This window comes from Saccopteryx leptura, chromosome 7, assembly GCF_036850995.1.
Source record: "Saccopteryx leptura isolate mSacLep1 chromosome 7, mSacLep1_pri_phased_curated, whole genome shotgun sequence".
Lineage (NCBI taxonomy): Eukaryota > Metazoa > Chordata > Mammalia > Chiroptera > Emballonuridae > Saccopteryx > Saccopteryx leptura.
In genome coordinates this window covers 39,985,751-40,002,048 of record NC_089509.1, presented here as the reverse complement: position 1 = coordinate 40,002,048, position 16,298 = coordinate 39,985,751, and the positions used below count along the sequence as shown (strand labels likewise).

General features: G+C 36.7%; 1 protein-coding gene and 1 non-coding gene across 3 annotated transcripts in view; one reads left to right on the top strand and one right to left on the bottom strand.

Moving 5' to 3' along the window:
• Positions 1-16,298, bottom strand: part of KCNJ3 (potassium inwardly rectifying channel subfamily J member 3) — a 168,983-nt gene that overhangs the window by 140,417 nt on the left and 12,268 nt on the right. Inside the window, exon 2 of one of the 2 annotated variants that reach the window (XM_066345027.1) lies at positions 16,068-16,284. The exons of the other annotated variant lie outside the window; for it this stretch is intronic. Within the exon in view, the coding sequence (XP_066201124.1) occupies positions 16,068-16,284 (217 nt within the window). The remainder of the gene's footprint in view (positions 1-16,067; positions 16,285-16,298) is intronic. 2 annotated transcript variants of the gene reach the window in all.
• On the top strand, positions 1,102-1,177 carry TRNAT-UGU (transfer RNA threonine (anticodon UGU)). Its single transcript has one exon. It is a non-coding gene; the product is annotated as a tRNA-Thr (tRNA).

The window sequence follows — 16,298 nt, the reverse complement described above, 5'->3', positions numbered from 1 at the left end:
CAAACAATAAAATGTGTCATCAAAAGCGTTTTTCAACAGGTTATGCTCCATTCTCATTTTTACTTGCAGAGCAGAACCACTACAGGAACGGGAAATGTGTAACAACTTAGAATGACCTTGGCAACACACACAAGAAAATCCTTGAGCTATAGAAAAATTAATTTATCTATACCTTTTTTTCTAAATCAGTTTGAAATATATTTAACCAAAAACAGGGCAGAATTTCTTTATTAGTCAGCATTTACTGAAATAAATTATTCTTATAACAGCACAAATCAAAATAATAATAGCAGCTCTTCATTAACCTTAAGCATGCTCTACAGAAGACACACATGCAACCAACATTTTGTAAGTTCAGATATTCCCAGAGTCTAAGTAAATGGGTAGGGTAATTAACATTATAATCTCCATAACTATAAAATTTTAGCATATCAAATTGCTGAGATTCTATTTTTTCTTCAGTCATAATTTTATTTCTTAAAGAATTCTGAAAGACAAGTGGGACATGACTCAAAAACTTAATTTTAAACTATAAAGTACACACGTATAATTAAATCTTTTTTTTGTGTGTGTGTGTGACCGAGACAGAGAGATAGACAGGGACAGACAAGAAGGGAGAGAGGTGAGAAGCATCAACTCTTCGTTGTGACACCTTAGTTGTTCATTGACTGCTTTCTCATATGTGCCTTGACGAGGGGGGGGGGTTGGGGGTGAGGAGTGGCAACAGCAGAGCAAGTGACCCCAGCGACCATGGGGTCATATCTATGATCCCACGCTAAAGCGGGCAACCCTGCGCTCAAGCCAGATAAGCTCCTGCCCAACCCGGCGACCTCGGGGTTTTGAACCTGGGTCCTCTACATCCCAGTTCGATGTTCATATCCATTGCACCAATGCCTGTTCAGGTTATAATTGAATAATTTTAAAAAACTTCATAGATTTCTTCTAAGAAAGGATTTGAAATTCTAATTTTAATTGGACACTTTATTCTCATATCACCGTGTCTTTAAAAGATTGTGTTTTGAAAACAAATATTCTAAATATTTAATATTCTTTAAAAATTATCTTCAGCAATAAATGTTGGTTTAAAATAATTTAGCACCAGCCCTGGCCGGTTGGCTCAGTGGTAGAGTGTCGGCCTTGTGTGCAGGAGTCCCGGGTTTGATTCCCAGCCAGGGCACACAGGAGAAGTGCCCATCTGCTTCTCCATCCCTCCCCTTCTCCTTCCTCTCTGTCTCTCTCTTCCCCTCCTGCAGCCAAGGCTCCATGGGAGCAAAGATGGCGCTGAGGATGGCTCCATGGCCTCTGCCTCAGGCACTAGAATGGCTCTGGTTGCAACAGAGCAACACCCCAGATGGGCAGAGCATTGCCCCCTGGTGGGCGTGCCGGGTGGATCCCGGTCAGGCACATGCGGGAGTCTGTCTGACTGCCTCCTCATTTCCAACTTCAGAAAAATACAAAACTAAATAAATAAATAAATAAATAAATAAATATAATTTAGGACCATTTATTTTTACTGAGGCACTAAGCATGTATCATCTGATTTATAAATGTACTTATCACATTGATGTAAAGCGCATTTCAAAAGCTAAATGAATTTAAATTATATCCATTTAACCTGTGTTTCCTCTCGCAGGAGGGGCAAAATGAACACAGAACACAATAAAATGAGAAATATAATGTTATATACCCTATTGTTATTTGACATGTTACTGTCTAGAGACCTTAAGTGCAAATTAGGTTATAGCACTCTTCTGCTCAAAGACCTGTGATAGCTTTTTTTTTGCCTAATAATTGAAATGCTGGCACTCAAGGCTGTCTAATGCCTTCCAGTAGTACCTTTTAAGCTTTCTCCACTTTATGCTCCACTCTTCAGTCCAAATCTGAATTTAGTAACTCTTCTGCTATCTATTTCCTTCATATTTGCACCCCAAGCCTGCACTTATACCATCTTAAATGTTTCTCCTTCATCTTCAGGCTTCAAATTTCATTAAGGGCAATGTTGAATTGTATTTAATCCAAGTATTCAACAAGTTTTCTCCATCACTAGCCAAAAGTGAATACTGCTTCTTTAAACTTCCACTAGAAACCTCTCACCTAAATTCATTCCACACCACCCTAACGGACCGACCCACTTCCAGGGTTGACCCACTTAATACTTTCTCCAAGGTAGCCAGAAAATTTTTTTATCCTGAAATGTAATTGTGATCATGTCATTTTTGTGCTTAAATTCTGCGATGCTCCATTATGCATAACAATTAAGTGCAAACACACAAATGATTAAAGAGTGCTACATTTTCCCATCTTTACTATTCTTCCAAGACCATCTGCTGCAACTCCTTCTTTTCCTCATTACCTCATGCTCTACCTCTCACCCAATGACTGTCACTCAGCACCATAAAGATAGCAAGTTTCTCTTCCCCTACCCTTTAGCTCTTCTGACTTTGTTCACTGTTCCAATCATACTCTTTCCTTCTCTCTTTGCCCAGCTAACTCTCACATCCCTCTTTGTGACCTCACACATCCCTCTGTCTCATGTGTACATCTTAATTTACATCATTCATCACTGCTTGTGTGTTTTTTTCTCTCACTGGATTATGATTTTGCTGGCTGGGAACCATCGAGTTTCATATTCACTGTTGTATATTCAGTGCCTGACCCAGGAGTTTCCATATAGAGCAGCGGTTCTCAACCTGTGGGTCGCGACCCCAGCGGGGGTCCAACGACCAAAACACAGGGGTCGCCTAAAGCCATCGGAAAATATATATTACCGCTGATATAGAGGTTCCTTAATTCACAGTTCTTGAAAATATGGATATTTCCATAACCACCACTCTTATCGTATCTGCTCAGAAAAAGACTTTTTGATGTTCAAGGCCAGGCCTCTTTATAAGGCATTAATCTATTGAGTGGTCTTCTCTTCTGTTCAGCTAAGCACCTAGGTGACCTGGTCTCAAACTAGACCCAAGTAACATGAAGAAAGATCATTGACATTTCTTAACAAAATGTAATCTCCATGATCATAAATTATGTTAAAGCAAGAAATACATTTAAATAAGTGAAATGTTGTTGGTAGTAAGAAGAATGCCAGCATAACATTCAAAACACAAAAACATATTCCTTGCCAACTGGTTTTGAAGAAAATGTGCAAGATCCTTTCCATTCCCAGAAAGTAGAGATTTTTAATTACATTATCACTAAAGTGTATTTTATTCTTCCAATTTGACTAGTGAATTAGGTGACAACTAAGATTCAAAAATCATAAATATGCCCTTTTTATTCCTCTCCACTTTTTCTGGTTCTACTACAAAGAAAATAAAAAAACACATTTCTTCAAAAGTAAAGTAGTATATTACCAAGCATATCCAAGTGAGGGGAAACATCATACGATAATAAAATGATCACTTCAAATAGGATACAATACTTCAACTGGTGCCTGTCCCACGAGTCTGGTAGAAAGTGAAACCCAGGACAGCACTCTGTAAAGGTGAGGTCCCTCCTTTAACTAACAATTCAGATACATTTTAAACAGAAGTTTAATTCATCTTACTAGACTAAATTTAAATAATATTCAATAACTGAATTAAAAACATTGGATAGACATAAAAAGTACAAGATCAAAATCTGTCCTCAATTTTAGCAAATTAGCCTTAAAAACATAAGACACCTGAACTTCTTCATCAAGAATGATCATGAGGTATGGCCACTCTAAAATTTACAGGTTATAAAATAGTAAAATCTTAACTAAATGAAGAAAATAGCCATATAAGTTTAATAAACCGTTGCATTTTGCATCTAATATATACAAGTTAAAATGGACAGTAATGAAGTACTTTTGCAAAAAAGACCAGGGAGAGAAACTGTAGAGCAAAGCAAAACCAGAAAGAAAAAAATATCACATGTTAAACATTTTTGGAACTGATAATGCTAATCTGAATAAATACACACATATAAAGAGGCCGCATCATTTTCTCTCTACTTTCTCTAAGCAGTGCTGCCAAAGATGGAAGAATTGGAGCCATTTCTGGGAAACTGCTGAATCAGGAGCATGAGTCAGAAAGTAAACCCTTAGCACAGAAAACATACTCAAGAAAGTGCTGACAACTCACACCCAAGCAAGTCTACATTCAGTTCATAAGGTCCAAGTTTTCCCTGGTCATCAAGGCAACATGCACTATTCCCTTCCCCAACTCACCTCCTCAGATTATGTGTATTTGGAAGAAAGTTTTCCCTCCCAGGGACCAGATAGACCTGTATCTAAATGTTGAGGTAAAGCACACACTTGGTACTACCTGGGACAAAGATGTCTCTAAAAACTAAAAACAGAACATTTTCTATCTTAGGTAACAAAAAGAAAAGTCTAAAAAATAAAATGTATACCAAAAAAAATAAAAAGCTTAAATTATATTAAAAACTAGTGACATGGAAAAAATTGCTTGACAGTCATTTAAGGGAGACTAAGAAACCCTTCCTCCAAAGTCTTTAAGTTTTAATCATCCTCTGCCTTGGTCTAGATTGCTCTTGTCGGAAGTTGGCAGCAAGAATGGATCATAACTAGAGCTACCTTCAAGCTTAAGAGGATATTTTTGGCACAAAAAAGTTTAGCAAATGCACCCTTTTTATAATTAGCACAAGGTGATCCCCTAAGGTTAAGTTACCCTTGAACAACAAGAAATTGATTGTTCTCCCCCCTCCTAGGCCCCAAGACAAAAATCTTCTCAATGTTCTAGCACCCCATTATTATCATTAATAAATATTAAAATCCTACAGTTTATAAAATAACTTTATATTTATCTCATTGAACATCTATTTTCCAAAGCAACAACAATAACAACGGCAATGATTGCTCACTTGGACGTCAGTTCTGAGCACTCCTCTATAAATGGAATGGGTTAATTAATGACCCTAGCTCTTCTTCAGACAGAGCCTAAGGCCTAGAAACAGCCAAGGAATAATTCATCAAAGCCAAGCACTGTTAAATCAGGACTAGAATCTTTATTTGTCACGATAAACTCACTCTCTCTGGATCTCAAATCTTACTCATTATTATTTCCTATTAAAAAGCATATTTCTATTTAATCTCTGCAATAGCTGCAAAATTTAACCCAGAAAAAAAAAGGACCCTCAAACAGTTCAGCTGCATTGACTAATAGCCAGTGTTAGTCTTAGCATAAAATAATGAAAGTTGTCCTTTCAAAGTTTTCAGGAAGTACAATGATATTCCACACACAGTACAAAACCACACACAGTGTTCTGGTCTAATGTGTGTGTAGCAATTTTAATGATCAGAATTCTCTCCACCAAAGAATGGTACTAACATCCTTATTTGGCACTTATATTACATTGTCACACAATGTTCCACAATAGCTGCCACATCTTGTTCTTGGTTATGATGATGAATAGCAAAGCAGTTTAATTAATATTACTGATTTTCACTTTTTACTACCCACATTAATTTGTATTTGGTTCCCTTAATCAGCATAGTCTAAATTGAAATAAAGCTTCATCTTTGAAGATTTCAGAAATCTAAAGAACTATGTTGTCTTTCATTTTTATCACATGTTAGTATGGTAGACCAAGCCAAATGTTGCAGTTGAACAATTAATTCAATAAATATTAGTGGCTTTCCTAGTTGTTGAAATGAGGAGTTCTCTAACTTTAATGTTCTTAATAAAAATCACCTCAGTGGTTTTTAAAAGTACAAACTTCCTAGGCCCTGGCCGGTTGGTTCAGTGGTAGAGCGTCGGCCTGGCATGTGGAAGTCCTGGGTTCGATTCCTGGCCAGGGCACACAAGAGAAGCGCCAATCTGCTTCTCCACCCCTCCCCCTCTCCTTCCTCTCTGTCTCTCTCTTCCCCTCCCGCAGCCATGGCTCCATTGGAGCAAAGATGGCCCGGGCGCTGGGGATGGCTCCTTGGCCTCTGCCCCAGGTGCTAGAGTGGCCCTAGTCGCGGCAGAGCGACGCCCCGGAGGGGCAGAGCATCGCCCCCTGGTGGGCAGAGCGTCGCCCCCTGGTGGGCGTGCCGGGTGGATCCCGGTCAGGCGCATGCGGGAGTCTGTCTGACTGTCTCTCCAGGTTTCTAGCTTCAGAAAAATACAAAAAAAAAAAAAAAATGCAAACTTCCTGAGTGACAAATGCCAGATATTTTAACAATGTAAGTCTAGGCAAGGACCCAGAAGTCAGAATTTTAATAAGCATCCCCTGGAGTCTTAGTGCAGGTAATCCCAGGATCTCACCTATAAAATCACTGAAAATGAGTTAGTCAATGTCTAAATGGTGAAGTTCCTTGCCATTGAACTATATGCCACATCATACCCAAAACTTCTTACCCCAAGTACAATTCCCGTATGCATGCATTTAACAATTAACTATATTATTCATAGGTTTGCCAACATCTTTTATTCATAAAGCTGTAGGCAAGATTGTGACAAATACAGTGTCAGTGTTCTCCAACCCATCTCACTTCTAGTAATTTACCCACCTTTCACACACAAAGAAATAAAATGAGACACTTCCATCCTAAGATACCAAGGATTGTATTAATCAAATATCCTACAAAAGATAGCAATGAAAATAATAGAGAAATAATGTTAAGTGGAAATACTCTTTTTACGTATTTTTTAAGACAATGTTGACAAACGAAAGAAATTGGTGGAGTAACATTGATTAGGAGTTTGAAAAGACCTATTGTACTATTCATAATACAATCTTCTCTATGGAACTGAAAGAGGCACGTGGGAAGGTTTATCTGACAGTCATGGACTGCTAAATTGGGTGACCAAACCCACTTTGCCCAGGACTCTTGATTTTAGCCCCATGCCCAGAAAACCTTTCAGTCACAGGGAAACCAAGATGGTTAGCCACCCTATGATATGCTTCAAAATTTAGGCATTGATTTTTGAAATCCGTTGAAAATTTCTACAATAACCTACCAAAAGAAAATGATAGTATAGGATTTTATTTAGGAATTGCTTCTAAAATGTTGCCTAAAATTAAAAATAAAGATCAATGCTCTTCTTCCCCCACCAAAAGATTTTAGTTTTATTTTGACTCAAAAAGTTATTGAAAAGGTATCTCTAAAAGAGAAAATTATCACAATTAAGAAGCAATAAATATTTGACAAATATAATATATATAATAATAAAAGTTACTGGGAGGAGAGTACCTCGAGATTTCTGATATATGCATATCCTCGTGTCATAGACTTTTATCTGAAAAGGTAGAAAGTCTTCTAAAACAGCAGTAATTATTTTTTTCTAACTTTTCATTTATTTACTGAGAAATATACTTATTTATTGGTCCACCTATTTAAGCATTCATTGGCTCATTCTTCTATGTGCCCTGACCGGAAATCAAACCCACCACCTTTACATATCAGGACAAAGCTCTAACCGAGTTACCCGGACAGCGCAGCAGCAATTATTTTAAAAGGTAACATCGATCTGGGCAAAAACAAGGAAAACAGAGATAAACAAGATGCCCCTGATTTAGGCCCTGGCTCCAGTTATGAGGAGTTCACAGGCTAATGACCCGGAACTGCAGTAAGGAAGGATGAATAAGATTTCCAATGGTCAGGAGAGTGCTACCTCACTTACAGTAATACAGGGGGTTTGTTGGTCACTACCTCCTGACCAATCACTAAAGAGTAAAGAGTAATTACAGTGAATAAAGCAAATATTGTAGAATCATTCATGGAGGAAAATTATAGGCACATCTCAATGATTCACAAGTTGAGCAACAACTCCGTGCTTTATTCATTAGAAAATTACAAACTATTTTCCACTAGTAAGAAGAGTCAATAGCTTGTTCACGCTGTTTTATTTATTTTTCTCAATTATCTTTTGATACTTTGATCTGGCTTCTTTTAAATAACCTGTGAAACTTCAGTGGGAAGAATCCCAGGGCCCTTTTTTCTATTGCTGTTTAATCATAAGTAACAGCTTCAAACAAAAGGACTTTTTCATTATTTTCAAGAATCACATAGTTGCCTGAGCCAGATAGTTTCATGCAGGACTCAATTACCTCTGGTCTGGCCTATTGTAACAGTCTAATAACTGGTCTGTCTCCGGTCTCAGCCCCACTCAATCCATCCTCCACCTGCAGCCAGAGGTAGCTTTCTATCATGCAAATATAATCATGGCATTCTCCTCCTTAATATCTTCCAAGGGCTTTATTGCTTGAAGAATTAGGTACAAATTATGACTCAGGGTCAGGCTCATCTCCAGCCAGTCCCCCTCCACCTCCCCTATGCTCTGACAATACCAAATTATGTGACTCCTTTAACAAAATGAATTCTCATGTGCTGTCTTGCTGGCCAGAATGCCCGGGTCCCGTTAGCCTGCTGGGTTTCTGCTCCACCTCCCTGTCTGAGCTCCTGCTACATCCTTTAGGAGGGCCTTCTCAACCTCCTTAAGAACAAATTCATCAGGTACCACTACTTTAGGCCCCTATGGTAGCCTGACATATGTCTTTTTTGAGTACATATAGCTAATACTCATTTTAGCTCAACTTTTTTCTCTCTGGACTGTAGATTTCTTCCTTAATCATCTCTCTACCATCTTACACCTAATATAATGCAAATAATCAACAAGCTGTATTGATTTATATTCTATAAGAAACAATTGGTGACTGTGGAAGCAAGTTTATAAAATAGAGGACAACTCTATTAAAATCAATTCAAAATAGCAGCAAACAGATCATAAGCATTTATTGGAATCTACCACTTTCTGAGACCTCTGGCATACAAAATAAACAGCCTTAAAACAAAGTTCTCAATCCATCTTGGAAATATCAAATATATCTGAAGCTATCATAAAGCACCTACAACCTAAGCATGATAAAATTATTATGTATATCTACATAAACAAAATATTTTGATAAGAGTATACAAATATCTCTACTAGGGACATGATATACCATAATAGTGTGCTAATACCAGCAATTTATTCATAAAAAGAACAGTAAGCAAAATAAACAAATTAAATGAGACTTTATTAAATATAACCTATAGACAAGATATAATAATTTCAATCTCACTAATAATTTTAAAAATACAATATCAAAATGGCCAAAGTAAAAATAATTATAATATTCATTGTTAGCAAAGGTATGAAAAAATGGGCACCTTCATATATAATTGTAAATCGACTCAATGTTTTAAATATCAACTCTAAAATATATATTAAAAAGCAACAGTCATTTGTACTTTACCCAGGAATTCCAGCTCTAAAAATATATATAGAATAGTAAAGTTGTAAAGGTAGTACATAAATTAAAACTATGAAATATAAGACTATACTTTATTAAAAAAAGAAGTGAGTAAAGATCCCAGACTAAGAGATAGTTTCAGTTTTCATATATTTATCTTTTCCAATTTTGAGCATGTATTTGTTAGCCCTTTCAGAGTAAAAACAGTTTTATAAATGTTTTTAAAGAAAAACATGGACTAAAGTGCTCAGGGAAGACTAAAAAAATATGGCAGCTATTGTGCCATGTGAGAGAAGACAGGGAATGCTATCCTTGGCGATGGAAACGGTATTTTTGAAGATATGGGAGTTAAGCATGAGCATCAGTGTATGGACATTACATGAGGAAGAGCAGCCTAATTTTCTCAGGAAGAAATACAAGCATTTTGATATTGCAGTGATTATAGCTTTCTGAGGACAGGAACATCATGAAAGTAGTGATGTAAGCAAATTGACCGAACAGGTACGCAGTCTGCATATAAACAGACATCCCAAAGACAAAATCCATTCCTAAGACAGCTGCTGTGGTTCACAAATACATTAAGTGGGCTTAAAGAGGAAAGGGTGAATTAAGTCATTACAAACTAAGAGAGGAACAGGCAGGTACCCTGCTCCTTTGAGGGTTTATTGATACCTCTCTACCTGGAATGTCCTTCTCTTAGGCATTTTCCTTGTTGTGCTTGGGTTCAGATATCACCTTCTCACTGTAGCCTCCCCTGCTCTCCCTACATTCCCAATCCCTCTTGACTTGCCTTTTTTTCACAGCAGTTATTCACTTTCTCATCGTCTAGATGAAGCACTTCTTCACTTTGTTGTCTGTTTATACATAAGGAATATATGTGCCCAGAGGGGAAAGAAGGTAGAGGAAGGGCGAAGTGGGTAGAAGGTGGCCAAATATACGGTAACTGAAGGAAACTAGCCGGCAAGTGGGGAGCACACACTGGAGGGTACAAGTGTGAAATTAAAACCTTATACACCCAAAATTCGATAATGTTATTATCCAATGTTATCCCAATAAATTTAATTATTTTTAATTAAAGAAGAGATATATGTACTCACAAGGACAGGAATTTTATTCTATTAACTAGCATGTCCACTATGGTCTAGAATAATGTGTATACTGTAATTGGTGTTCAATAAGTATTTGCAGAATGTATAAATTAATTGAATATAAAAAAGAAAATGGCGGGAGGAGAAGTCTGGGGATAAAACTGCAATCTTTAATAGAGACAAACATTCCAAATGGGGATGTAATTTGAAAGTTAGATGGTGGCGTGGTGTTTGGACAAACTGACTTTGGATTAAAATGCCCTGAAAATGAGTAACAACTATAAGATTATAGATAGTGGGAGGTTCCATAGATGGAGATAAAAGGAACAGTAGACTTGTGAGTAATTTGCAAATTCCTCTAAAAAAGGGGGGGGGGGAGCAAGCATCTAGATTCTGAGGAAAAGAAGCAAGGGCAGAGATGCAGGCAATGCTCGAGACAGGAAGAGCAGGGAGGGCAAAAAGGCAGCGTAAGAACCAGTTAGAAAATACAAAGAGGGAAGGACAGTGTGGTGTCTGGATCCCAGAAACAACCCTGAGTATAAAGTGACAAATAATGAGATTTTTAACTGTTTTCATGCACAAAGACCTGGAAATGTTTGAAAGCAAGTGGAGTCAATGGGGTTTTAAGTTCAGTTACAGTAAACACTGGAACTGGAGTCACAACATAATTAGCTATAAAAGAGATGGATTTGGAGAAGAATAAAGATACTTGTCTCCACCACCACCAGGAAGGAAAACGAGAACTATGGAAAAAGGATTGAGAGTTTTTAAAAAAAATGTATTTAAAAAAATGAAGTGCTACATTCTTTTTGCTAGAATAGGTAGAGAGATGATATGCCAAGGAAGGGATAGGACAGCTGAGACTGTGGGCATGGAGAGAGAGAAGGACTGAAATAACTCCCATGGGGAAGGAGCTTGGGAGTACAGAAAAGACAATTAAAAAGACTGCCAAATAGCAGCAGAGAGCAGATTGAAGTTTGAAAGCATCCAGTTCTAATGAGCCAAATCTGCAACGCTGTTTGCCTCTAGCAGTGCTCTCTCTACTGGGAGAAGAAGCAGAGAGCAAGAGTTAGAGGCACCCTGTATTTAGGAATTTGCTGGATGAGCAAAGAGCTAAAGGTTATTAATGAAGAGGCAAATCTTGGCATTCCTTGTTGGGAGCGAAAACCCAACTCTTTTGAAGCAAGGAGGGCAACAATTGATGAGTTTGATCACTGAGGGGTATTTCCAAGGACGGAGGGAAAGTAATTATTGTAAGTTCTGAGCTGACAACTGAAATTTTCAAGGAAATTAGAAAGCTTCTGTTTCTCAGCCCCCTTTCCCCACCCTAACCAGTCGTGCTGAGACTACAGGAATGGGAAGAAGCAAAAACTAAATGAGATCATAAGATTCTTGTCAGAGGACTGCTGTGAAGTGAGCAATTGTGTGTGTGTGTGTGTGTGTGTGTGTGTATGTTAGGAGGAAGTGTGAATGAGGTAGGTATTACCATCCATACAAAACAAGGCAGCACTTTATAAAGTTTTATTCATTTCCAACACTTTAGGGTCACTCATTTATTTTATTTAGAATTTTTATTTTTAATTTATTGTGTTGACACAGTTTCAAGTGTCCTACTCAATATAATACCTCTACACACCATGTCGTGCCCCCCTAGCCCCATGCAAAGTCTTTTTCCACCTGTTTCACCTCTTTTACCCCCCCCCCTTTCTATACATCCATCCCCCCCATTCGCTCTGGCTATTGCTACCCTGTTGTCTGTGTCTCTGGGTTCTGTGTATATATATAATTTGATCCCGTCCCTTCTACTCCCTTTCCTTTGACAGCTGTTTACAGAGTCACTAGTTTTAAATAAACTCCACACAAAAAAATTGTATTTCTATTTTTGTTATATACATTTTAAGATTACTAAATTATTAGTTTCATATAAACACAAGCTTTGCATTCTAATCAAATCTTAACACTTCCTTTTGGTGCAATGCAGTCATGGGTGGTGCAGAGATGGTCCTTCCACCCCCTGACCTCTCACTTTGCTCTGTGCATTGTTCCTCTGCTCCAGCTACCTCTGCCTTCTTTCACTTCCTTAAACTGAAATCAATAAGCGGATTCCCAACTCGGGCCCTTTTACCAGCTTTCACCACACCTGCCATGCTCTCTCCCTCCAGAGGTCCAGGAGTTCCTTCTTGACAGGTCTCTGCTTAGATGCCACCTCAGAGATTGTCTAATGATCAACCTGATGTAGGCTGGGATGTACTCTTTTTCCCACAACCATGTCTTGCTTTGTCTTTAATTCTTAATACTTTTATCTGATAATAACTTGCTTATTTTTGTTGTTTTGTGGTCTGCCTTCTCCAAGTAGACAATAACTTCCATGAGAAAAGGATTCTGCTTGACTTGATCACCACAATATTGCCAGCATCTCAAATACTTCCAAGTACACATGATGAACAACCAAGTTCTTGTCTAATGAATGAACAAATAATTAAAAAGTCTTTATATTTAATGTTAAATATGATGGAAAGTTATACTGAATAAAAGTTTATTCACAAGGCTGTGTTACAAAAAACAAAAGGGGTAAAAATGGTATTATTGTTGTCTTAAAATAGCCCAGAAGGCCCTGGTCGGTTGGTTCAGTGGTAGTGCATCAGCCTGGTGAATGGATGTCCCAGGTTCGATTCCCAGTCAGCGCACAAAAGAGAAGTGCACATCTGCTTCTCCACCCCTCCCCCTCTTTCTTCTCTCTCTCCCTCCCTCTCTCTCTCTCTCTCTCTCTCTCTCTCTCTCTCTCTTTCTCCTTCTGCAGCAGCCATGGCTCAATTGGAGAGAGTTGGCCTGGGTGCTGAGGATGGATCCATAGTCTCCACCTTAGACATTAAGAGGAGCTCGGTTGCTCAGCAACCGAGCAAGGCCCCAGATAGGCAGAGAATCACCTCTTAGTAGGCTTGCCAGGAGGATCCTGGTCAGGGCACGTGTGGGAGTCTGTCTCTGCCTCCCCTCTTACTGAAAAAAAAAATCCCAGAAGATCTTATCTGTCTTATGGTAAGCAATAGATATTATGAGAAAGTAAAATGTATTGAGAATGAAAGGATAGAAAACATCCTTAAAAATGAATCTACATAAATTTCAGTAAGATAATAAATAATCAAATGGACATTAAAATGTTTATGCTATTTTTACTAGGTTCAGAGAAGTCTGAAAATACAGACAGTTTTTATACAGTTTGAATAGTATGAGTTTTAATTAAAGCAATATCAGATAAATTTTCTACGAAATAATTTCTAAAACTTGTGAGCAATGTTTTTCTGTTTGTCTTGCTATATTTGATCTAGAATATATTTGATCTAGAAAACAGGATAAATTAAGAGGTTAAGAAGCAGATTTTAATCTCTTCTTCATAAAAGGCAATAACTAAATAAGGAATTCGGTCTCCAAGATTTCATATTTTCTATGAAAAGTTTTCCCTGCTAGCTCATTGTTTTACGGTTGCTGTTTTAAAATGAAGATGAAAAGAAATGTTAAAATAAAACCTACAGCCCTTAAAAATAATTTAACATTACAAAACTTATAATAACCTTATGTAAGACAATATATAGTAGCCATGATCCTTGAAAATATGAAGATCTATAAGTTACATCAGGAATACATATGTAAACTTTAAAAAAATGCTTCAATATTTCCTGAAGATGCCCATGTAGAAACAAAACATCAAAGGAATTAATAAGAAAAAACTTCAGACAAATCCAATTTGAGAAACATTCTACAAATATTTGGCCTGTATTATTCTACAATTACAGGTAAATGCCAAGGTCAAGAACACAAAAGAAGTTTGAAGAACTACTGTATTTCATCTTAAGACTAAGAAGACAACCAAGTAAATGATGGTCATAATCCTTAAATGTATACTGAGCTGGAGTGGGGGGGGTAGCTCTGATAGAAATTACTAAGACAACTAGTTTTACCTAAACATAAACCGAGAGCTTAATGGTAGTAAGTGTATCATTGTTAAATTCTCTGACTTTTTAAAATTGCACTGTGATTTTGTAGGGAAATATTTTCATTCTTAAGAAATAAACACAAACTAGACAGACAAGAGGAAAATGAATGAATAGATAGATTGATGGATGGAACTAAATGAAAGACTTCTAAGGCTGTCAAGTGAAACAGAAACTTCACGTCAGTGACTAGAATAATAAAAATTGGTAAGTCAGATGCAAGTGTGTCAAAAACAGTATCATATTCTATAAGAAATAAACCAATAAAAATTGTAAATCTGTTGTTTAAGTTCTAACAATATATTATTACTTCAATAAATAAGGTAACTAAAAATTAAAATTTAAATGTAATTTTTTTTTTACCTAAAAAGTCTTTGTAAATTGATTGTAGTCTTTTTAATATGGAATTTTAGAAATGCACTATGGTTTTAAATTTTAAGTTACAAAACTAAATATGGGACATAAACCTTAAAAGAGTCTATAGAAATCAAATTTCAGATATAAATTGATGAGTTAAATGTTTACTTACTTGTCTTAAAAATTCTTTTTAGACTGAAGTAATTACTATAATAAAATGCTGGAATATAATAATCAGTTTTAAGGTCGTTATTTTATGCTTTTTACTCTAAAGAGAAAGAAAAGAAGCTTATAGATATTAACTTGTTTGAATTTCAAATAAGTGTTATGTCACACACATGAAAAAATTACAATAGCTTCTTTCCCCTGCTCTTTGGATGAGAGATATTTGATTAAGATGAGAGATATTTGATTAAGAAAAGTCTCCATCTTGATATGAAGCTTGAACGTTTTTCATGTTATAGCCAGTGTTACTTTCAATAGCACTATAGATTATATATAATAATTAATATTTTAAGATTAAAATAATATTGGTTAAAAAATTGAGAGCTAAAATAAGCCTGATTTTTCATTGCTAGTAAGAAGGGTAAAACTCAGTTGACACAGAAACACACACACACACAGACACATTTATACATACAATTATGTTGATATTATATTATTCATCTCAGACACTTATCAAGTTACAAACCAACTGGGCAATGCTTAGGTCCCAATAAATACTCTGATTTATTGTTTCTTTCTTTTGACAACTTTACTGAGAGTAGCAGATTATATTTGGAGCATACCAATGTTACATTGATTCTTAGAGAATGACTTGCAGCATGTAGCTTATACCAAAGCAAGAAAAAAAATCCTTTAAAGATATTTTGGTCAAGGTTCAGCTGGGGAAATCTACTGACCCACTTTGAAATTAAAATGCTGCTTTAGCGCACACACACACACACACACACACATGCACACGCACATGGGGAAATTTTCCACTGAGGTTGCACACAGTAGCATATCAGAGCCCATCACTGACACCCTGAATCACCATCCCCAAGGCAAGAATGTGCATGCTAAGTTCAAGCTGCTCACTAATTACGCTGAATCTGTTTTAACCTTAAATCTTTAAAAAAAAATAATGATCTTCAACAATCCAAGAATGTAATAAAAACATAAGCATATGAAGTTATTTCAGTTGATTTCTTTTTTTTTTCGCAGTGAGTATTCCTGAGTTAATATTACATTTGCAATCATCACCTCAGTAAATATTCATATTAAAAGTAGTATTAATTTAATATCATGAAGAAATTAGAGGCAAGTCATTACTTTCATTACTGTGAAATGTGAAATAAAACCCAATTCATGACCAAGTATTGTGCATATAATATAATGTCATTACTGAATAAAATAAAAACTTGATGGCATATCTGTTTTTACTCACCAGTTGTTTCCACAATGCCTTCTAGGATGACGACAATCTCGAACTGTTCACTTTGCATGCTTCGCTGAGATAGGTCATAAAAGGGGCTTTTGGCATCGATCACGTGGCAAATCGTGAGGGGGGAAACAAGAAAAAGTTGATCTGCCCCTGTACTAAAACCTACATCCAGTTCAAGTTGATCAAGGGGGAGGAACTCACCCTCTGGTGTCTGCCGAGACTAGACAAGCACAC